The sequence below is a fragment of the Myotis nattereri genome, assembly GCF_964212035.1.
Source record: "Myotis nattereri genome assembly, chromosome: 1".
In the NCBI taxonomy this organism is placed as follows: Eukaryota; Metazoa; Chordata; class Mammalia; order Chiroptera; family Vespertilionidae; genus Myotis; species Myotis nattereri.
In genome coordinates, this window is record NC_138075.1 from 204,639,353 (window position 1) to 204,663,743 (window position 24,391).

At 41.1% G+C, this 24,391-nt stretch overlaps 1 protein-coding gene across 1 annotated transcript in view; it reads left to right on the forward strand.

The window, feature by feature from the left end:
- Positions 1 to 24,391, forward strand: part of ATP8A1 (ATPase phospholipid transporting 8A1) — a 211,479-nt gene that overhangs the window by 167,253 nt on the left and 19,835 nt on the right. Inside the window, exons 28-33 of the mRNA XM_081092781.1 lie at positions 6,301 to 6,375; positions 6,479 to 6,601; positions 9,971 to 10,049; positions 12,873 to 12,934; positions 14,229 to 14,285; positions 15,450 to 15,557. Of these exons, the coding sequence (XP_080948907.1) occupies positions 6,301 to 6,375; positions 6,479 to 6,601; positions 9,971 to 10,049; positions 12,873 to 12,934; positions 14,229 to 14,285; positions 15,450 to 15,557 (504 nt within the window). The remainder of the gene's footprint in view (positions 1 to 6,300; positions 6,376 to 6,478; positions 6,602 to 9,970; positions 10,050 to 12,872; positions 12,935 to 14,228; positions 14,286 to 15,449; positions 15,558 to 24,391) is intronic.

Sequence of the window (24,391 nt, forward strand, 5' to 3'; positions counted from 1 at the left end):
CAGAAGCTATATTTGTAAAACACACTCTAAATGTTATCAGTTTCTTGCCCCTCTTGCAGCTTCGCAGAGCATGAAGATAAGCTCTCCGTAGCTCGTTAAGAAAACCCTCTATCTGCCCCTCCTGTGAGGAGATCCACCTTCACCCTCATAAATATGCCCAGAGCTTCCTTACAGATGTTTGTGTATGCCACTTTGACCTCTAACTTGCTGGCTGTTCCTCCACAGCTGTCAGATGATATACAGCCTAACACCCCAACCAGTGTGGCTCAGTGATTGAGTGTCAAACAATGAACCTGGAGGTCACAGTTTGATTCCTGATCAGGGCACATGCCCAGGTTATGGTCTCGATCCCGAGTGGGGCACGTGCAGGAGACAGCCAATCAGTGATTCTCTCTCATCATTGATGTTTCTATCTCCCTCTCCTTCCCCCTTCCTCTCTGAAATCAATAAAGATATATTTTTTAAATATATATGTATACTAGAGGCCTGTTGCACGAAGAGATTCGTGCACAGGCTTTCCCTTCCCCTGACTGCCAGCACCGGTTTTCCTCCGGCACCCGGGACCCAGGCCTTCGCTCCAGCTGGAGCTGCCTTCGGTCTTCGCTCCGCTGCTTCCAGCCTATGTATGCAAATTCACCGCCATCTTTGTTGGGTTAATTTGCATACTCTCCTAATTGGCTGGTTAGCGTAGCGAAGGTATGGTCAATGTACATGTTTGTCTATTATTAGGTAAGATAATATCCCATGCTTTACACCAGAGAAGTAACACTGTCAACAAAACAAATCTAGATTTCACACTGACCCTATTGGCAGGTTAGCTGGGAACTGTTGTGTATTTGGTTCAGCTGTTCTTTATGCCTTTGTAAGAATGCTTGTCTCCTTATTAAAATGTTGACTTAACATATTTCTTAATATAAGTTAGCTGCTAAAACTGAAACTTAGTTTTCAAGTGTGCAGGCAATTTTATTTATTGGTCACTAAAAATCTATACTTAGGTTACAACCCATTTGGTAAAATAAGCAAATACTTGGAAACAAACAGAATAATCTGTGAACTTCCTTATTGCTCATTTCTGCTGATTTGGTCTATAGTAGTCTGTGTTTTGAAGCAAAACACACCTCTAAAATCGCTTATGAGATCCAAAAACTATATTGTTATTGTATATATAAATTTGTGATTTTTTTCTAAAATAATTATTTATGATTGCCAGTATCCTCTATAGTTACTAACTTTTCTAATTATACTTTTCTCATTCAGAATAATATCAATTTACATAGTTTACTTACATATATTTTTGAAGATACTAGGAGTTTAAAGCCATTGGTAGCAAGAAATCTGCTTTAAAAATTTCTTATTTTTTTTTAAATCTAGATCATTTGACAATCAGCAGTGAAGTGGGTAAAACTTATGTACTAATAGGGGGAAATAATATATATTAAACTCAAATGGAAAACCAAATCTGTAATTTCTGTTTCATCCAGAGTTACATGAATTGTGTTTGATTAGCCCTAAATTTCACTTGGCTTTTAATTTAAAGCCTCCTCATGAGATATTTAGCACTGACCAAATTCTTTCAATATTGAACAGGAAGTAAATCTTAAACCTATATAATTTTACTAACCAGTGTAACCCCAATAAATTCAATTTTTTTTTTAAAAAAGGAAGCAAGTCCTAGACTTTACTGGAAATCTCATTTAAGTTATTTTTCTTTGAGCATGTTATGGAAATGTATTTTGAATATAATTCAACTATCTTGGAAACAAATTGACCTTTTCAATCAATTCCCAGATACCAAACTTTTGCCAGCTAAAACAAGTTCTGCAGATGTTAATGGCTCATGTCAATACTGTGAATGAATAGACAGAAAACACATCATTGAATGTCTCTAGTGAGGACAACTGCCAGTCTCAACTCTCTCCTTTCAGTGTTTTGTGCTGATCAGGCGTGGGAGCAGAGGACTCATTGACTGTTTGTAAGCTGCTGTTTAATATGCAAAAATGCTCCGTGGGGAAGAGGTCTGTGCGGCTTCAACTGCCACGCCTCTGCTGGGACGTGGAACTTAGAAAAGAATACCAGGAGAGGCAGGTCTGGAGTTTCTCTGCTAATGAAGGAATAGTTTGGAGCTCTATGGGTTTTATAGATTATCTGCAAAAACTGCTTTTCCCATTGCTGTAGTGCCAGGAATGCCTCTCTAGCCTCTCCATTGCCATAAACTTCAGCCAAACAAATAAATGCAGATTTGGCAGGTGGCGGTCTGCAGCACTTACTGATGGTGGCCACTTGCAGCAGCCTAGGTGTTCACTGAAATTACTGGATCTTTTCTAAAGAGAGTTTTATAAAATTTCTTTGAGACATCTGACTCCTTCCTACCAAGATAAGACTTTTTCTTTCAAATCATTGGTTGCATCCAGGTTTTCTGGTAAGATCCCAAAACATTGTAGTGTTTCTGATTTCCAGAAGCTTTGAGTCAAGTCAGTGAGGTGATATTTTCCCTGCATGTTATTCTGGGATGTGGCTTTCCTGTGAATTTAAATAATTAGATGCCTCCCCAGAGGAACCGATGTTTGCTTTCTGCACCTGGTTTGGGTTGAGTCAAAGGAGGGACTTTTATGTATCTATAATGTGAGCTATGTTTCCAATGTATCTTTTAACTACAAATCTCGCTAACTTGAAATGAGCCTTCTGGTAGACTTCTCTTTCTCTTTGAATGCCCAAATATTTGTGTGAAGGTATATAGGGAACTCTGTTGGAAGGTTATTCTCTTATCTAGTCATATCTCCTTTTTAAAAAAAGGAATTAGAATACTAACTTTTTTAAATGCAGGGAGAGAATTTCTAAAACCTTCTTTACATCTTTCAGTAGGAAAAATAAAAAGGTAAAAATGTATTCATACCTATCCATTTAAAAATTTCTGTCATAAAGCAGTAAATTCATACATTTTAAAAATAAACTTTGAATCCAGACATGTTGGTTTATTTGCATATTATTTGGAACTTGAAAGTCTTCCTAGATTAAGGGAGGTTCTTAAATTCCAAGCTTATACTAGAACATTTGAATCAGCATCTCACATTTACAAATGTTTAATCACACACAGTAAATTTATTCATATACATTTCTTGTATTATTCAGTGATAATGACTGCAGGTGCATTTATAACCATAACCTTTGAGCTGATTCATATCCATTACACAAATTTGGTATGCATGTCGCTTAGTCTTTCTTCAGACCAAAAAAGACTGAATCTTCATAGACTAGTGAGGCCATAATTGAAAGTTTGGGGTTAATAATCGCTTATATTTCCATCATACCCTCGGAATCCTGAAAGAGCTTGTTTGTATGTAATATCACAGTAGATCACAGAGTATCACTAATATGTATTCACATAATCCACATCTCACAGAGGTCAAATGTGAAAACACAATAGCAAGCGTTGAAGTCTGTCTTGTCAATTTGTGTATACTTAACACTTGAAAAATAAAAAAAAGGTGAAGTCAGCAGCACCACCCTAAGGAATAAACTTCCGTTCACATGAAGATGCTAATAAGTTTTTTTAAAGTTTGCATGCACAAATGAATGCTCTGGCTCCTTGTTTAGGACAGATGTTCAATTTTTTTTCTGTAAATACCTGTGGCAAAGCAAGCAATACTTTCAGATTTGACTCCAATTTCTATGCTCTTGTTGTTGTTAGTGTGTGTATAACCCTGACACAATTTGGACTTATTTGTCACACTCTATTACTACTTTTGTTTTCTTTTTCATCTCCTGAAGCAAACATTTATTTTTCCACTCCTTCCCACTATAAACAGGAAAAAGATCAGTGTGGGCACAGAAAGTGTTCATTGCGGGGGTCGGCCTGGGTACATACTGATAAGTGGTGAATTTGTAGCAGTTCATGCTTCCATAATGATGTTAAATGAAACGTGAAGTGGAGCAAAGTCCCAGCACCTCCGATTCAAAAATTCGTTTGCTGGGCATACCAAGCCTGCTTTCCTCTGAACAGGTTTTTGTTGTTGTGTTTGCTTTTGTGTTTGTGTTTGTGTCATCTCATTGCTGGGCCAGACGTTTCACTCTTCCAGATCAACATGTTTCTAATTACATTTTAAATAATGTAGGAATTATTGATTTACTAATATCACTCTACATTATTATTTGTCTTACACATGTTGGATAAAATTTTTCTCTATTGCCCCTTAATTTTATAGCCAACAATTAAGGTTTCTATTTTTAAGAGAATTGCAAAACATGGAAGGACATTATCTCTGTTAATTAAAGATTTATTTTATCAAAGCATAAACTTAAGTTATAAAATATCTTAATATATAAATTCGGATTTCATATTCTGATAGCTGTAATTATCAAAAACTATTTTTAAAGTGTATATAGTTTGACCTACTAATTCCACTTATAAAAATTCATCCTGGAAAAAAAGAAAGAAAAGCAAAGAGGCACAGGAAATTTTTGGAGGTGTGTTAGTCTATTGTCTTGATTGTGGTGATGGTTTCATGGGTGTACATATATTCAAACTCACGAAATTGAATGCATTAGATGTATGCAGCTTTTTTGTATAGCAATTATATTTCAATAAAGCTGCCTTTTACCAAAAAAAAAAGAGTTTATTCTAAAGATATAGAAACATGTGGGACTTCTGTGTAAGAACATTCAGTTCAGAATTATATATAACTAGAGGCCCGGTGCATGAAAATTCATGCACTAGAGGGGGAGTTCCTCAGCCTGGCCTGCCCCCTAAACAATCTGGGAGCCCTCAGAGGCAGGAAGGCAACACCCCATCACACCTCTGCTGCTAAGGGAGTGAAATTTTTCACCACTACCGGCAGCACAAGCCTTGGTTGGCCCTGGTTACCTGAGGCTCAGGCAGCCGCCATCTGAGGCTTGCCCGCACCTCGGGCTGGTCCTGGGCGGTTGAGCAGCCAACATCCAAGGCTTGCCTGGGCCTCAGGCCAGCCCTGGGGGGCTGGGGGGACTGGGGGACTCCAGAGGCAGGCGCCACCATCTTGTGGCTGTGGGCACCGCCATCTTTGAGGGCATGGCAGCCTATTAGCATATTCCCTCCATATTGGCTGTGGGTGCCTCCATCTCTGCAACAGCGTGAGGGTGAATTAGCATATTCCCTCTTTATTAGATAGGACTAGTGGCCCGGTGCACGGATTCATGCACTGGTGGGGTTCTTCAGTCTGGCCTGCACTCTCTCACAACCTGGGACGCCTTGGGGGATGTCGGACTGCCGTTTTCAGCCCGGTCCTCGCATGCCAGGCAGTCTGACATCCCCTGAGGAATGTAGTAGTGCGCAAAGTGGCAGGCAGCCGGAGAGGAGCCCGAGCTCAGGCCAGGTGCCGCACCATCCCTCCCTGCTGCGCCTGCCGCATCCGCTGCTCGGTAGTGCTGTTGTGGAGGCGGGAGAGGCTCACGCTGCGGCAGCTGCACTTGCCAGCCGTGAGCCTGGCATCTGGCACCCATTAGTCAGCTGAGCGGTGCTCCCTCTGTGGGAGCGCACTGACCACCAGGGGCAGCTCCTGCATTAAGCGTCTGCCCCCTGGTGGTCAGTGCGCATCATAGCTACTGGTCGTCTGGTCATTCAGTCATTTAGGCTTTCATATATACAGATAGATAAATCTGGAAGCACGCTAAATAATAGTTATAGCCACCCTTAGAGGTTATATATCCATTAACGTCATTTTAAAGGATATGTAACAACTTCAGAAAATGCGTATTACATGAGGAGAAGAGGGAGAGGAGCAGGACATGATACTATCTATATGCAGTAGGTTTCCTGCAAGGTAAATTTATGAATGTATATAAATGAAATATATGAATGCAATTGACACAGACGAAAATAAATGGTGATGGTATTATTATAGGAAATTTTTTCACCTTCTAAATAAACATGTGCTCTTTTATAATAAAAACAATAATAATCTTTAAATAACTATCAGGAGATATTTTAAAAGGGAAATAAAGTTCTAAAAGTGTAATGTCATAAAATATATTCCTTGAAGTGCCTTTTAGAAAATATTACATTTAATTTTTTTTAAATCTGTGATTGCCTGTTGATACAAAATTGTGGAGTTTTATTTTTTTCAACAAGAGAAACCAACTTTGACTTAAATAACAGGTCCCTTGTGAAAACATCTCTTCAAATGATAAAGAAAAGCAAAGAAACACCATTTTCAAGAGAGTCATGAAAATATTATGCTATTGTGCCGTGGTTGAGTACACAACAGATTCTGCACAATGCACTTATTTTTGTGGGTCCTAATTTGCGGGGTTTTGTTTTCTTTCTAGATCTGGTTTGCCTTTGTTAATGGCTTTTCTGGACAGATCCTCTTTGAGAGATGGTGTATAGGTCTTTATAATGTGGTAAGTCTGAAACATTTGGTTTTTCCTGTTTCGTTGAATACTTTGAGATAAAGGTTAACCTGCCTTTGGCTGCTTGGTGTAATGACCCGTTGGTGTACTTCAGATGTTTACAGCAATGCCTCCCTTAACGCTGGGCATATTTGAGAGATCATGCAGGAAAGAGAATATGTTGAAGTATCCTGAATTATACAAAACGTCTCAGAACGCCCTGGACTTCAACACCAAGGTAGGATATGACGTCCTGCCACACATTCGGGAGGGTGGGGGGGAGAGAAGGGGAGGGGGGTTGCTTTGCTGCTTTAATTACTTGGGGCATCTGGTCTCCCAGAACCAGGGAAGCAACTCCAGGGTGTCGACCGTGGTGAGTCAGGCTTACCTAAGGCTCTGATATGGACTGACAAGGTTTTCGTTTGTGTTGTTATAAAATTACAATGTAACTGTGATTCACTGGGACTTGCCAGGCAGCAGGGAACTGGGTCTGGCAGACAGACAGACGTGAGGGTCCCTTTGGCCCCCTGACTGCCGGTCTCTGCAGCCTTGCCCTTCATGGAGGTCGGTCACCCAAGACTGAGCGGGACTTCTTTAGATGTGTGAGGTGGTGAGGGGCGGTGGAGCATTCTCTACTCGTTACCTGTTTTATGAACTAACTTTGTCCTCTGCAGAGTATTATATTGTTTGTATCGAGCATTACAAATTATAGTCTCTGGGGAGAAAAACCTCAGTCATAACACTCAGTATTTCCAAGCCATAAAAATTAAAATACAAGATAAAATAGCCAGCATTTTATCTAAAATCATATTCTGGGTTTTTATCCTGCATAACATGGCATGGACTATTGTCATCTCTTGTGCTCCCTGGTATTTATTCACCCCAACCACAAAAATAGCTCATTTTCTGCAGTTTCCTTCCCTGCAAGTATATGTTCTAAACTATTTTCTAGGAATTCTAGTTTTGGTTTAGTGTGAGGCAGAATTTCTTTTTTTAATTTTCTAACAGTCAAGATGGATGTCATTTTGAAACTATAATAAAAGTAACAGAATTGTTCTCATTTAATAGAGTACATGTCTGTTAGCATGTTACTAATAATGAGATGTAACCTAGATTGGGTGTTTTGAATTCAGGACAGTTAGTGTAGGAAATCTTAAATATTTTTGAAGCTCTCAAATGACATTTCTTCTGAGTATACCAAGAAAATAAAATGAAACAGGTGTTTCAGCATCTCTAACCTCATACCATAAATGTTGGTGTTGAGTTTATAGCCAGGATGTTGTTCATCTTCTGAGATGAGGTCTTCATGGATGCACTGTGCACGCATGGCCAGGTGTACACGTACATACAACTTGATGGCATTATTTTAAGTAACTGAATATGGTTAAGTTTTTTAAAAAAAATGAGAGTTCTTGGGCTTAAGACCATTAGTCTGGAAAGTATTTTTAGTAGTCTCTTGAAACTATTCCAATTTGTGATATGAAATGTCTATGCCTTTACTTTTGAATGAATTGTTTTTGGATTTTTTAAAACTTATTTATGATATCCAGTTTGTCTTCAATTCCACCACCTTGCCGTAACGTTCATTACCTATGGTGGGTATTCTCAGGTAGGCAGCCACAGTGCTCTGCGAGCTCTTATTTCCCTGAAAAATTGATCTGAGAGCTCGGCATGTTCAGACATACTGACATACAAACAATAATTCTTAGCGACCTAGACTCTTGTATCAACCTCAGCCACAGGCCCCCAAACGACCGTGGCTCAGGCACCACAGTGCTCCCTCCAGAGTGAACTTCTCAGCCACACACTGGGCCATGGTTCTGTCACTTATAAACATAGATGCCACAGGATCACCCAGTGCCACTCCTGGACAGCCACATCCTCGCATGCCCTTTGCACCGTCAGGTTTTTGTGGCCTGGGATAAGATGTACCGGGTAGTATAGTTTTAATGTGGATGCATCCTTCCTTGCAAACTTGACAATTTTTTTTGGTTGTTTACAAAGTATTTCATTGTCTGCAGAGCCCATGCATTTCAAAAAGTCATCAGATCAACCCAAATAGATTAAACAGGGGCGGGCAAAAGTAGGTCTCCAGTTGTGAGTACATGAAAGAGTTCATTCTTGTAATATTATTTTATTATTTGTCTTCTTCCCTATGAACAACTGTAAACCTACTTTTGCCATCCCTGAACTTCTGTATCCATTTGAGAATTTGTACACACATGAACTGCCCACCATTTTTTATAGGGAGGGTTGATGGGTTTTTCTAATGATTTCAGTGAAGATTCTTTGATTAAACCCCATAGACGTGTTTTAAAATTCAGGGGCAAGTGGCCACAAAATGCATACTTGTGGACACAGCGGTTGCCGTGGGCCCCCAGTGTAGCAGCATTGTTGCCCTGAATGACGGTGATTACGTTTGTTATGGTAAAAAGGGTCGGAGGTTCTGAGGTCAGGACAGGGGTTAAAGGATTAGCATGTGACAATAAGTAGCGGTCAGGAAAATGGAAAAGTAGAACTAATTTTTCTTGCACCCACCTGTGCTTTCTGTCAAATGAAAACGTGTGGTGATGACATAGTGAGGAGAGGAGACAAAGGTTAATGAGGAACACAAGTTCAAATGTGTAATGTATTGGAGCGTAAATTGGATCATACAATCCAGTGTGGCTGCGTGAACTAACAAAGGAGATTGAAATCACAGTGGAAAATTTTGGGAGGCAGGCAACTTAATTTCTGTTGTTTGAACAGCTTAAAACTATTAATACACGACAATTTATTTAGCATAAGTCTGGCATGCAAGAATCACTTTTTAAATGACAAACTGCGATTGTTCAAAGGGCCGTAAGAATGCTAAACAGTTTTTCTAGAATTTAATCTTTCCTAGCCATGTTACAAAGAGCATACCAGTGATACTGGCTCTCTTGTTCTTAAAATACAATCGATGTACAAACTAATAAACTGTTAAATGATATTGTAACTGTAGGAAGTTTGATGTTGACAGGTATTAAAAATTGTGAAAAGCTTTTTATAAATTCAGTTATACTGACAATGCTTTACTCTAAGGAATTACACAATTTAAATGTAATACCTGCTAGTTTTAGTATATAATATGTGTGTATATGTATAAAATACCTATATATGGAGAGAGACCGAGAGAGAATATGAATGCATTATATCCCTACCATTGAAAAGTTTACATTTTTATTTCACATGGGAAAGAGAAAGTAAGGATTTGACCAAATTACGATCTTTTCAAAACTCTCTTCTTCTGCAATTAGGAATATGGTCCTCCTTAAAAGAATTTCAGGCTCTGCATTATTTTAAATTTTCTTTTCTTTTTCAGGCAGAAATTTAAACTTTTAATGCTTGGTTTTAAAAGGTACGAGAAATTTCAGTGAAGCTGCAAAAACATTTTGCGAAACATAACAATAAATAAATGACCCATGAAGGTCTAAGAGGCAGAAAGTGTCTGTCAGTTCTATTAATTCACAGCGGTGGCCCGACAGAGCCACGTTCTGTGAATCTAGCCCACAGATAAAAAGAGAGGTCAGAGTTCACAGAGCTAGTTTATCGCAAATGGTTCTCATGGATTTTTGTTTTCCCCCAGGTTTTCTGGGTTCATTGTTTAAATGGCCTCTTCCACTCCGTCATTCTGTTTTGGTTTCCACTAAAAGCCCTTCAGTATGGTAAGTAGAAAGGGTACGAATGCTAATAGATGACTTTTTACTTTTTTTTAGAAAACTAGCTCATTGTCAGGATATGTTAAATCTCATCGCAGTTTCATTATATGGTCTTCCTTAACCTAAAATACATGCATCCAAAAGTCGTACACCCTCTTAAGAGTTTTATTATTCCTTTGGGAGAAAGTGATTTAATATATGCAAAGCCTTTCTTCTCTACTTCTCATGTTTTCCCAACTTGCAGGGAATTAAATTTTAGGGCTCTTTTTGTCCTCTGTTGATGCATTGTTTGAAGACAATGGTGCTAATATTTTATGTAGTCTGTTTATTATACCTACGAGGCTTGTATCAAGCTCTTGATGCTGTGCCTAATCAGACATGCTAGTATTTCCAAGTAGACTTGAGCCGATGTCTTGAATGAGAGTTTTAATCTGTTTTTGCGTTCAGCGTGGAGTGTAAGCTTTTTCTCTGCTTGTGTGGAGGAAGTGGAGTGACTCTGTCAGCTTTGAGAAATGGGATCATGGTGAATTTCCTATACGCATAAAAATGATGAAGTGGCCACTGTAGAAAAGAGATCTCGGCGTTGCTTAAGCTGGAGCTGCCTTGGGACCCTGAGGAAGACAGCCGGCCATCCGGTGCCTGTGCCCCCAAACTAGCCATTAAAACTCCACCCAGGGGGTTGTCAGTCTCTTGGAGGTACAGGCCATGCCTCGCTGACTGCGAGTTAATGACTGCCCACGGAAGAGGGCTGGCCATGGGTCCTTGCTCACCCACAGTCTGTTCTCCCCCGGCAGCAAGAGCGCTCCTTGCAATATGTACATCAGACCCAGCGCCCCTTTCTCAAAACCCACAGACTTCTGTCACACTCAGGGCAGAATCCACAGCCCCGACCTTCATCTGATTTCCTCCCCCACTTCCCTTCTCCCCATGCCTCCATGCACATCCTTTCTTCACCCTGACGTTCCTGCCAGCTCTCTCCCTCACTCCCCAGGTTCATGCTCAGAGAGGCCCTCTCAGATCACCTTCATCTGAAAGAGCCACCCCTGTCCCCACTGCCCCTGTCACTATCCCATTGTCGTCTTGTTTCTTCTTCATGGCACTTGTCCATGGAGGTGTGACATTTTTGCTTATTCTTTATTGTCTTTCTCCTCTGCTGGAATCAAAGCTCCAGAAGATGAGGGAATTGTTCGCTTAGTTCACTGTTGTATGTGCAGCGCTTAGAACAGAGCCTGGCTCATTGTAGGCACGCAGTGCATTGTCAGCGTGTTAACAAGGGCCTGCAGCATGAATGGGGTGGGTGCGTGTTATGAGAAGGCAGCGGTTTCATGCTCTAGTCAGAGATTTTGATCTCATGTCTTTATGAATTGCTTTGCCAGTGCTGCAGTAAATACTTCTCATTTTCTAGGCCACGAAAATGAGTGTGGTGAGAAATCTAATTAAAGTAGATTTAGACTAGGGAAGCACACTGGGAATTTTTTTTTTTTAAGATATAATTCACATACCATAAAATTCACCTTTTTAAATTACACAATTCAGTGGTTTTTAGTATAGTCACAGAATAATGCAAATGTCACCACTGTCTAATGCGAGAACATTCCATCACTCCATAACGGAGATCCATTCCCATTAGCAGTCACTTCCCATTCCTCTCCACCTTCCTCGAAGCCCCCAGTGTCCACAAATTTTCATCTCTGTGGATTTTGTCTCTGTGGAATCATGTCATATGTGACCTTGGTTTATCCTTGTTGCAGCATAACTCAGTATTTCATTCCTCTTTTTGACCAAAAACTATCCCATTGTCTGTCTATACCACATTCTGTTATCCATTTATCAGTTGATGGATATTTGAATTACTTCCACTTTTTGGAGCCATGGGATATTGAAATCCAGCGTACAATTCAGAATGCCTTGATCTTAGACAAGTTCTCTAGTCAAAGTTTACTTTTCCAAATAAACTTACTTATTCCCTTACTTCAGCAGTTCTCAAAGTGTGGTCTACAGACATCTGGGAATACCTATCTCTTTTTAGTGGTCCATTAGGTCCAAGAGGTCAAAATTTCAGTTTCAAATATTTTGTAATATTATCAAGACATTGTTTATCTTTTTCACCGCTGATACAAAAGCAGTGGTGGGTAAAACTGCTGGTACCTTGGCACAATAGAGATGTCACTGCACTAGCAGTCATTACATTCCTCATTGTCATGCACCCGCATTGAAAAAGCTGTCAAGCTCTGGCTAGTGTTGCTCAGTTGGTTGAGCATCCTCCCCTGCACCAAAAGGTCACCAGTTCTATACCTGGTCAGGTCACGTGCCCGGGCTGCAGGTTTGATCCCTCTCTCCCTCTCTCTTCCTCTCTCTTCCTCTCTCTCTAAAAATCAATAAAAACATTCATAGTAACCCAAAAAGTCAGTTTAATTTTAAGAATACCCTTGAAGGCTTCCTAAACCCTCATCTATATTGTTATCAAAGTTCTCTCTTAAGGGTTCAGAGGCCTCCTCCTGTCTCAGTGCTCACAGCATTAAGCTTTGCTTGAACAATTAGTTTGATATTTTTAATTTTTTTTTAATCTCATGGACCCTGAGAATTGGTTAGCAAGTCAGGTTTCCTTCATATTGGCTCATGGAAATTTGTTTTCAATTTGTGACCCATATTCATAGCAACTTTGTGAGACTCGGTCAGTACACTTTTTAGCCTTATTTCTAGCTCCATGGTGTGGCCCTTGGTTACCATTCTTCTGCTCGCCACTTCTGAGTTGATTTATCTTTGAATGGATTCTGAAAGGACCTTGTTTATTTTCTTTTCTAACAAGCTTCTCTTCTTTTCATGTAGGTACTGTGTTTGGAAATGGGAAAACCTCCGACTATCTGCTGTTGGGCAACTTTGTTTACACGGTGAGTGCAGGACATTTGCCTGGTTTGCATGTAAAAGGGAATCCTTTCATATGTGCTCATTTTATTTTCAAATTTAAATGCCTGCATTTCTGGATTTAAGGGTTCGTTGCACTTCCCTTTAAGAATGAAATGAGATGTTTTGATTAGTAAAAGATGGTTCCACGTTAGGTTATTAAAATGTCATTTAGGTTCACTGACTTTATAGTACTTTGGTTGCTATTATTTTCAATATTCCCTCTTTACTCTTATTCCTCCCCCCATTTGCTTCCTTATCCCTTTTTCCTCAGTTTTATTTTACTGACCTTGTTAATGTTTTTGCTTTTACTATTCTTGGGTGTTTAAGCAGTGATTATTCTAGAGTCTCATGATAACTATGATGGGAGAGAAATCTCCACTCTTTGGGGACATTTCACCAACATCACACTTTCATCACTGTAGACTTCCCTTGACTACTGACAATGTATAAAATTGTATTAATTATAAATATACAATCATTGATCAAGTGCAGTGCTAAGCACAGTTCTTAGTGTTTTGTACTCAAATCCCAATAAGGTAGGTAAGTTTTATCAGTCCCAGTTCACAGATGAAGGAGTTGAGAGACAGAGATGTCAAGGAACGTGCCTTGTTTTTTAACTGAAACAGCTAATAAATGATGGCGTCTTGAGCACACATGGTCTGACTCCAGGCCAAGTGCATGTAACCATTGTGTGATCCCATGGAAAACACAGGGCGGTTCATTAAACTTCGTTCCCTTACTTCAGAATTAGTAGCATAGTCACCGGCGATGAGGGGTGGCATTTACAGCATATAACAAGCTCTTATATCCTGCTCTGCAGAGTTTTACTGTAAGTTAGGTTACAAAGTAAGTGTTTAGATTTCTAAATATCCATTTATATTACTTTTAGAATGATCTTTAAAATTCAGAAAGTAGGGGGCCCTACGCATTAAAAATGATATAAAGTAAAATTAAAGCAGGCTTTAAAACCCAAGTAACTGCAGACATAGCCTCCATCACTATTCATGAAGTGCACACGAAGCAGGCAGACACATGCCCAGGGGCCTTGGATGGACTGTAAGGCTGTGGGGGAGGCGGGGGTGCAATGCTGATGGACAGTTCTGGTCGTAATGTTCAGCCAACGGCCAATTCACTTGATTCTTGTTAGATGTAAAGGCCTGGGAATAATGTAGTTCCATCATCTAATTCAGAGGTACTTGTTCTTTATATATCTCACTTTCAATCATTCTATGAACTATAGTATTTATTTTAAAAATAACATTTTCCCTTGCGTTTTAGTTTGTGGTGATAACTGTGTGTTTGAAAGCTGGATTGGAGACATCATATTGGACATGGGTAAGAGTATCTCTATCTCAACCAAGAAATGTCACGTTTGCTTATGTGTTATTGCCACTTTTTTTGTAGTTTTTCAATCTGACTTTATGTATCCTTTAGCCCTAGTTCCTTCTACAGCTTGTTAATTGTGGGGGGTCAGGGATGGAGGAGAGAGAACCAGGGATTCTTGTTTGGAAATATTGAGTAAAACAAGTTTATTTACCACAAGACTTCTCAGAGCCTTCAATGTATAATTGTATATTGTGAATATCCCAGGAATAGGGGAGGCTTTTAAACTTACAGACAGGGAATTGTTTCTCAGTAGACTGTGTCACAAGAGTGGCGTTTGGCAGAAAACCTAATGCAAAATGATTCTGAAGGCTAATAATATTAGCAAAAGATTTGTCCTCAGACATTTGTAAATATCCAGTATGGATAAAACAAGTTCCATTTTAGGTACCTTAGTTTTGAAGTATAGTCACATCCAGGTAGACAGATTTAGTAAAAAAAGAAAAAAAAAATTTAAGTTTAATGCTCAGGGGAAAGATTGGCATAAGAAATTTGGATTTGATTCTCATGGACAAAAAAAAAAAAATAGTATTCACACAAATGTCTAACATCTTTCAGTGAGAGCATGCAGAGAGAAAAATCAAGGAAGTTTAAAAATGGTAGGGGATTTAAAAAAAAATAAGAGTGCCCTGGCCTGTGTGGCTCAGTTGGTTGGGCGTTGTTCCGTGCGCCAAAGCGTTGCCAGTTCGATTCCCAGTCAGGGCATACGACCGGGTTTTGGACTCAATCCCCGGTAGGGGGCATGCAAGAGGCAGCCCGTCCATGTTTCTCTCTCTCTCTCTCTCTCTCTCCCTCTCTCCCCCACCCCCCCCACCCCCACTTCCTTTCTCTCTAAAAATAAAAAAGACTAAGAGGAGAGACCCACAAAGGAGGTAGAGAAAGAACAGTTCCAAATGCCAGGACCACAGACATCATAATTGTTGTGAGAAAAGATTAGCAATTAACAGAAGATCCAGTTAAAACACACACACACACACACACACATTTAGAAATGCCCAGAGATAATATTTCATGGATGTAATAAAAAGTTAATAGGGGAATTTGTGAAGGCTTTGTTAGTGTTTGTGTACTCCCTCTACCTAAAGGTCTTTTGACTCCGATCCCCTTTCTCCGCAGTTCAGCCATGTGGCGATCTGGGGCAGCATCGCGCTCTGGGTGGTGTTCTTCGGAATCTACTCATCTCTGTGGCCCGCTGTCCCGATGGCCCCTGACATGTCAGGAGAGGTAATGTGTCCTCATAACTCATGATTCAACAAACCTTAAAAAAAAATTCTATTCATGAAGGAACCTGAGTCGTTTGGCTTGGATTTACATTAAAATGGAGCATTTGACCATTTAAAAGCTATTTTTAAATTCCACAGTTGTAATAAATCCTGAGAGAATATTTTAAATGCGGGCCTTTTACTTAAATCTGACTGATCCTTTCATAAACATAGTGGGGACAATAAAGTACGGCTGTCAGGAGCGTGAATCACGTTAAGAATATCCACATAGAAAATTCCATTTTAAAATTAGAACATAAATCCACAAATACATTTTGGATGAGAGATTTGGGGAAATGGTGGGCTTATGTCTTTGGGACAGTCTATCATTTCTTCTGTTATCTCTTATTCTAAAGAAAAGTCCACCATCACTAGATTAAATGCACTTTGAGAGTTGTCCTAATAACATCAGTTTGGTTTTCATTTCGAAAGAGTTAGGGCATCTGACATTTCAGCCTTATCAGAGTCCATTTTCAATTCTGTCTTTCAGTTTCTCGTTACCCTGGTAGGAGTTGAGTTATTAGGTGTTCATGGGGGAATGTCACAAGATCCCCTTTCCTCCAGAGGAGATTCCAGCAGTAGGAGGGTTTATGATTTCAATTGCAGGAAATTTGACATAAAATGTATAAAAGAAAATGTGGAAAACATTTCAGGATTTCCTGTGACCTCACAGTAACTTGCAAATCAGGGTAATGTGAGCTCCGTTCCAGTGCATTGTTTCCCCATAGTCATGGGAAACCTGTCCAGTGGTTTCCTTACACGCCTTGCCCCTAAGTAGTGCCTGAGTACCTTTCACTTTTGACAGTCTGGTTTGTAGATCATTTTCATGAAATTTTATCTGACAGCATCCTGTTTTTTTATAAATTAGCAGAATGCAGGCACATTAAAAAAAATTTTTTCGTGGTTAAATTTATTAGAGAGCCATTATATACTACTAGAGGCCTGGTGCACGGATTTGTGTACCGGTGGGGTCCCTTGGCCTGGCCTGCAGGGATCAGGCCGAAACCGATCTCTGTGTCCAGGGTACGGGTGAAGCAGATTTAGGGCCAGCAGTGCCCCAGCAGCAACCTAACCCACGGCGAATCGGTCTCCCTCTTCTACTGGTCAGAGTGTCTGCCCCCTGGTGGTCATTGCACCACGTCATAGCTACCAGGAGAACGGTCAGACGGTCGCTTAGGTATATATATATATATATATAGTCTAGAGGCCCGATACACGAAACTCGTGCGAGGGGCTTGGCCCTTGCAGCCCCAGCTGCCTCGGCCGACCCTCGCAGCCCCTCACAGCCCTGGCTTCATCCAGAAGGTTGTTCGGAAGGTCGTCTGGACAGTCGTTCTGCTATTCGGTCTAATTAGCATATTAGCTCTTTATTATATAGGATTACACAAAGCCAGACATATGAAAGAGCACACACTTCCAGCAAAAGTGAAGGCTTCTTTTGAAATATGTACTATGACCTTTAGAAAATTTACAGCGTGTATTTTAAGAACAGAGAAAAGGCTGTGAATGCATCTCCCTCTTACCTTGGTTGCTGAGTCCATCTGTCCTGAAGACATAAAATCAAAGACTGTATCTGTCTGACAATGCCACTTGAAAAACCCTATTCTTTGTTTTTATTTGATGTGCTCTATTTTTGCCCCAAGGTCAATTCCAACATCTTTTTCATTAGCCCTCATTTTGTCTCATTTCTTAATATTTTATCCTCAAAATGAATGACAAAAGATGTTGCGATCCAGATAGTGTAAGCAACTGTAGCCAACAGCTTCAATGACAAGAATGGGGTCTTTGAAAACCTACTTCTATGACAAGTGTGATGTTTGATTGGCTTTTTGCCAACCAAATACAATTCAACCCATGCCTGTAGAATTCCCAGTATTAACCAAACACAAAACCTCATATCATCTCTTGAGGTTTGTGGCAATGCTGTGTTTAATTTGGAGTGAAATGAATGTCAGTATTCCATCACGTTCCTGTTCACTTCACATACACTGGGACGTGCTAACAGGGGTTCTTGTTCCTGTTGTTTTATTATACTGATACTTCGAATATAATATTTAAATAGCTTTTGCTCCATTGAAACTACAAAAATGGATTAACTCAGCATTGGGCTTGACTAGCTTGTCCAAATGTAAGTCTGTCTAATTTATTGAAAGAAAAGAATAATACTTGAAATTTATGTAGTACTTTAGGGCTTGAAAAGCATTTTGATATATATGTGTGTATATGAATGAGCCTCACAGCAGCTCCAGAAAAAGAAGACGACAAGAATGCCACTCAGATGCTTAAGGATAGATATTCTATATTTACCATTTTCTGGGCACTAGGTTAATGCATCTCAAAAAATGTTTATAGCAATATCAACTTTTTTAAATACATTTTTATTGATTTTTAGAGAAAGAGGAAGGGAGGGGAATACAGTGATAGAAACATCGATGAAAGAGAAACACTCCCTATTGGGGATCGAGCCCACAACCTGAGCATGTGCCCTGACTGAGAATCAAACCAGTGACCTCTTGGTTCATGGGTTGAAGCTCAACCACTGAGCCACACCGGCCAGGCACAATAATCAATTTTTGAACATATTTATTATATGTAGAATCATTTGTTCTATTACAATCCAGTTAGTTCAGTAAAGAAGTTGCTACCCTTAGGTTTATATTTTTCTAATTTTAAAACTATATTTTAACCTATTTTTCTAATCTTAAAACTATATTTTAACCTAAAGTGTAGTCACATATGCATATAGATGCATATATATGTGTGTATGTGAAAAAATTATTTATATTCCAATATTTATATCTGTTGTGTGTGTGTGTGTGTGTGTATATATATATACATATATATATATACATATATATGTATATATATATTAGTATATATAATTGGACAACCATCTTGAATAAAATTTAATGATTCATCTGTTAACATTCATAGCAAAATACTATTATAATATACTAGTGGCCTGGTGCACGAAATTCATGCACATTAAAAGGGAATTAATTAGAGGAAATATTTTAATATTGCTATTTGCCCTTTCTCTATAATACAAGTGTCAGAGATGAAGGAAAATTAGTAAAATGTATATGACAACCTCCCTCCTGTCAGAGTTTGGGGCACTCCAGAGTCAAGTCCCCACCCAACTGCACACACCTCGAAATTGCACGAGACCCAGACCCAGCTGGCCCCACCCCTGTCAAGCCACGCCAGGCGGGGGGCACAGCCTCAGGTCCCCCAGCCTGGCGCCGGATGGGGGGCACGGCCTCAGGTTCCCCGGCGCAGCCTCAGGTCCCCTGGCCACGGTGCGATGGGGCAATGACTATTTGCATATTAGCTCTTTATTATATAGGATTATATGTTACATATATAATTATATATTGCATGTACATTATGCATTACATAAATCATATTACTATTATATTACATATATAATACAATACAGTAATATAATTATATATTATACTAGACATAGTAATATACGTATTATTATCAGTAATACCAGGGTAAGTATAAATATTAGCATTTGCCATAGAGCCTTGTGGCTTTTACCCATGGTCAGATCAAGGGCCATGGAGGGGTTGGAGAGCAAGGTGTCATGATCTGACCTATGTTTCCATAGCCGGACTATGACTCCTGTGTTATGAGCCACTTCGGAGGTTATTGCAGTAACCCAGGTGAGAGGCAGTGGTGGCAGTGGTGGAAGTGGTCAGATTCTGAACCTATTTTGAAGGCAGGAGAGCCAATAGGCCTTGTTGCAGACTGGCTGTGGGGAGTGAGAGAAGTCAAGGCAGACTCCACCGTGTTAGCCAGGACCACCATTAGCATTTGCTTGTCCTCAGCTCACTGGATCCCCACCGCAAACTTGTTATTATAACCATTTCACAGATGAGGAAACGTGAACAGAGAAGTGAAGTACCTCACTGACATCCCACTCATACTAAGTGACAGATGAGATTTTGACTTAGCTGCCTGGTCCCGAGCCCGCAGCCTTACGCACTGTGCCATGCTGCTCTCCGCTCATAGTCATTCCGAGGCACCCATGGTGTGTAACCTGCAAATTAGAGGTGAAGGGCCCATCGCTCCCTGCCGGTATTTCAGGGATGTGCACAGAAGAGGAAGTGTCTGTTTTCTGTTTTCTGAGGGCACTGCTCTCGCTAGACATTTCTGTGGTCTTGCTCCTCCTCAGCCCACCCTCCGCAGGCGAGCCCATGACCGTTCCAGGTGCGTACACCCCTTCTCGGTGTCCACTGCCCCTGCCTTTCTTCACTCGTTCAGGAGCCTCGCAGTGTTGGGCTCCTGGAGCCCATAAATCAGTGTTAAGTAAACGATCGTTAAATAAAATTTTTTGCTTGCTTGTTTGTTTTGAACAAATGAGAAACAGTGGGGTAGAGGTGACAGAGAGCCAGATTTCAGCTCAAATGGAACATCTTTCTAACATACAGCGACCCACATGTAACAGTTTCCAGCATCAGAGCAGGATGCTGGCCTCATTTAACCAACCCTTTCTGTGCTGGTCAGCCACCAGAGATTCTTAGGAATTCCGAGCCACATTTGTTTACACCAGCAATTTCCAACTTTTTTTTTATCTCATGGCACGCAGAAACTAGCACTATAATTCTGCAGCACACCAAAAAATAAATTATTTTTGCCAATCTGACAAAAGAAATAGGTATAGTTTTTGATTGATTGCCATGAAAATTATGCATGTCACACAAGAATAGTGTACAATAGTAACGTGTATCAGGTGCCTATAGTAGTGTATATAAGAATTTCTGGTACCAAGAATTAACCAATCAGGTGCAACCTTGTTATGTGATGTAACCGATAAGATGCCACTCTATTTATTATGTGACCTAGATATTTATGGTTGAAGACAGGGCATTCACATCAGGCAGCTTTGTGTTGGCTGCTGTCATTTTTTTTATTTGACAACCTAAGGCAAGCATGTCAAACTCACGGCCGGCAAGTTTGATGTGCTTGATCCAAGGGAAAAGAGGTCAGTGCCCCTGACTAAATAGTCAGGTATTGCATGTTTTAAAAATTCTTGCAGTACACCACCCGAAAATCCCTGGCCTACCCCCACTCCCCCCCCACCCCCCGCCCCCCGAGGTTGCCTGCCAACTCCTGAGATTCAGATTCTCTGTGCGTTGTCTTCACTGTGTTCTCCCAGAGTCACACCTTAAATACTGAAAGGGCACAGACTCCCTTGCTCTAGTTAACAGGGTCTCAGGGTGTGAATTAGACACAAATTAGGCATCTTACAGGTACAGGTCGCATGCTTCTATATTCAGCTGGATGCATATTCACACACAGACCTGGGTTTTATAGTCATTTCCAATGTACATTCTGGGTTCATCTCTGCAGCCCCCATCTGCAGACAGAGGCATTTTTCTCTACATGTTGAATGAAAATCCTAGCTCGCTAAGAGGGGGAGGGAAGAGAATCAACAATTATTGCGCACCACCCTGTTCTCCAGGCCCTGTGTTTGATCCCAGGCCTTCTTGTTTTATCTCACGACACTTTGTGGTAAGCAAAGCAAGTGACCCAGAGAATTCACCCCAAGCGGTGATGTTGTTTTTCAAATCCCATTGGTTTTCTCTGAGGAAGGGACTAAATACGTTGGGGTTGGGGGACATTGCTATTCCTTACTCCCAGATGGGAACTCTTTCTGTCTTCCTGCAGCCATCTTCCTTGGAGTGGTTCCCCGGGCTTATCTGCTTTTTCTCAGGATCCCCAGGGCCCTGATCATTTCCCTCACGTGAGCCAGGTGTCAGAGTGTTCCCATCTCCTTTTAAAAGTGCCCAGATATTTCATTCTCCTTTTTCAACACCCACCTAACTCCCCCACGCATTTATTGAAAGTCCATCTCACTACGAACCCTGCCTCTTGCCTCTTCTTAACAGCAATATTGGTACAAATAATACCCATCTCATTAAAAAATATACACATGAAAATGAAAACCCAGTCAGCCCCCATCATCAGAGAATGTACAGTTGCCACTAAAATAATAATAGGCCCTCCTCCCTGAGGGTCAGTCACAGTCTAGCACTTTTCATGTCGTCACTCATTTAACATGTGAGTATTCAGTAGCACCACTGTGAGTTTGGCCCCGTTACCTCTTTCACAGACACAGAGTGGCTAACTCGTTCTCTCAAGGTCACACAGCTCGTACCTGAGCTGGGATGGGAACCCAGCCAGAAGCCACCCCCTTAACCACCATGGCTGTTCCTTCTGCATTTCTTCTCTCACCTTTTCATTCTGCACTAAGGCTTCCCCTCCCCCTCCCCCCGGCCTTATCAACTGTAGTGGCGTAGAGGCCTTCTGGTGCCCATGTTCCAACGTACTCACTTCCATCTTGTTGGGAAGCTGAGCAGTCATTGTCTGCGTGTAGTGTGGCCGTCTTCAGATGTATTCAGCTGCCATGACCACCGATCGGGGTTTTTCTTCACCTGGTCAAGTAGTTTCTTCCCTTGCTCCGGCACATTCCACATGCCGGGATTTACCGGAAATGCACCCCCAAATATCTCAGAGTGGAGTGCAGCCCGCGGCTGTTCTCAGTTGGTGGGCAGGGTGTTCCCATTTGGGAACCATTCCTTCCTATAGTTTTGCACTTTGTTTCCATTACAGTGATTCTGCATCCCATAATAATGATGCAAATGGTAGTGATTAGCAAGTATCGCAGTGCCACAAATTACTGAAATATTTACCTATGAAGAGGGAATTCTGGCCTAGGGGTGTGGGGCAGGGAAGTGGGTTAGACGAAGGTACAAACTGTGATAATAAGACATGATTTAAGAAAGAAAACTAAAGAGGAAATAGTGTCGCAACCTTGGCTGTGACTTTAAATATGTCCCTGTCTTCCTCTTCTCTCACAAATATGGTTGTGATTTAAGAGGAGGACTTTTTTTTCAGACCCGGCTTGTATTTTTTCACACCAGCACAACAATTTATGGGGCAAGGTAGGCCCTGGGGAGAAGTGCTGTGTTATATAAACATATGCTGGCCTGCTTTTCCGACTGGTCTAGATAAGGTTACTGGGTATTTTTTTTTTTTTTGAATTTCCAGAAGAAAATCTTTTAGCCACTATGATGACTATGCCAGATTAAAAAATTAAAGCCAGCTACCTCAAGGATCATTTCATATCACGATGAATACCAGAAGCTCGGTATCGGCAGAACTTTTAAACGGATCTTGGCCTTGCAGACCCGCAGCGCACGGTCCTCCCCAAAGCGCCATCTGGTTCTGCTCTCCCTGGCCTGGGGGATCCATAAAACTACTGAAGGAAATTGAAGTTAAGGAACGAGCATGTGTTTTACAGAATCTCAGATCTCCTGATTGAGGTTTGTAAAGTCTTTCTGCAAAACAATAAAAATCTTTGTGGAACCCTTTGGTGTCACCCCTGTAGGAGAGGTATTAATAAACCACATTAGTGATATGATTTTCCTAACTGGTGCTGTTACCCATTTTACCAACACAATAAATTATTTTACATATGAGGAATTTCCTGGTTAAAAGAGTCCTTATTCATCTCTCAGCCTTTAATTACCTAGATAGCATGTGATAATTTAGTGGTCACATGACCGGCTCTTGCTGATGGAGTGGGGCAGTGTTCTGATATGATGGCGTTTCATCCAAGGTTACTGTGTGTAGCCAAGGGGCCTGGAGGGAGCAGCTACCCTAAGCTCTGTCAGATGTTCTTCAATGAACCAATAGTTATGAGCCCGTCCGATAAAACAGGGTCACAGTCCTCATGCCCCTGACTGTCAAGGAGACAGGCGGACCATCACAGTTCTTAAGGCAGCTGGCTGTGCGGCCACTCCCAAGCCCATTTTGTGAAGAGAAGCCTGTGTGGAGTCACTGGGGAGGAAAGCAGGACATAGATGTGAAGGCTGGAATGGTGAATTGGGACACGTGCACACATCTGAAAGCTAACGCTCCCCTTGGAGTCATTAGGAAGCTGGCGTTGCAACTGTAGGCACAGCATCTTTCTCCTACAATGCAGAGCCAGTGGCCATTGAGTGTCTGATGTACACCAGGCTCTGAGTTGGGCATCAGGGGATATAGGGATGACAGACGTAGTCCTTGCCCTTAAGGATCTCATTGCTAATGAGGGGGTGTTGGTGTCATCATATGAGAGATGCCGTAGGTACCCAGAGTGCCAGGGCATGGAAAGCTGAACCAAGCCTGCTCCTAGTACAGCCGAGTTTTGTTCTCAGGAGTCCATTCATTCTTGTACTAATTCATTCCATAAGTATGTGGTGAGTGCTTAATGGCTGCTAGGCTCTGTGTCAAGGTAATGGGTTAATTGGGCAGGATCCCCATTAGCAAGCAGGTTGAGGGAACCAGGGGGTGGGAAGGAGAATGGGCACTAAATTAGTTAAATGACGAATGACTAAAGATGATTTCACAAAGGACAAAAGCAGGGTGGTAGGATATTACAGGGCCTATAATGGGTGCTGCAGGAAGGCCTTTTTGAAGGAGGAATAACCAAGCTGAAACTCCGACGATGTGGGGATGGACACCTGTTGTGCAAAGAAGAGCATGTCAGGGTTGAGGAGCAGCGGGTACCCCTGCTCCAAGGCACAGATGAGCCTGGCAAATGCAAAGAGTAAAAGGCCAGTGTGGCTGGAGCAGAGAGAGGGGAAGAGCTCTGTGGGACGGGCAGAGAGCAGATCTCCCCTCCAGGTTCTGCATTTTAGCTCCTACGACCAGACAGCTTGTTTTCGAGTTGTATGCCAGGGATTCTATGCGAAAAGCTCATGAAAAGAAATCATGAATGTCGCTACCATCTGCTTCAAT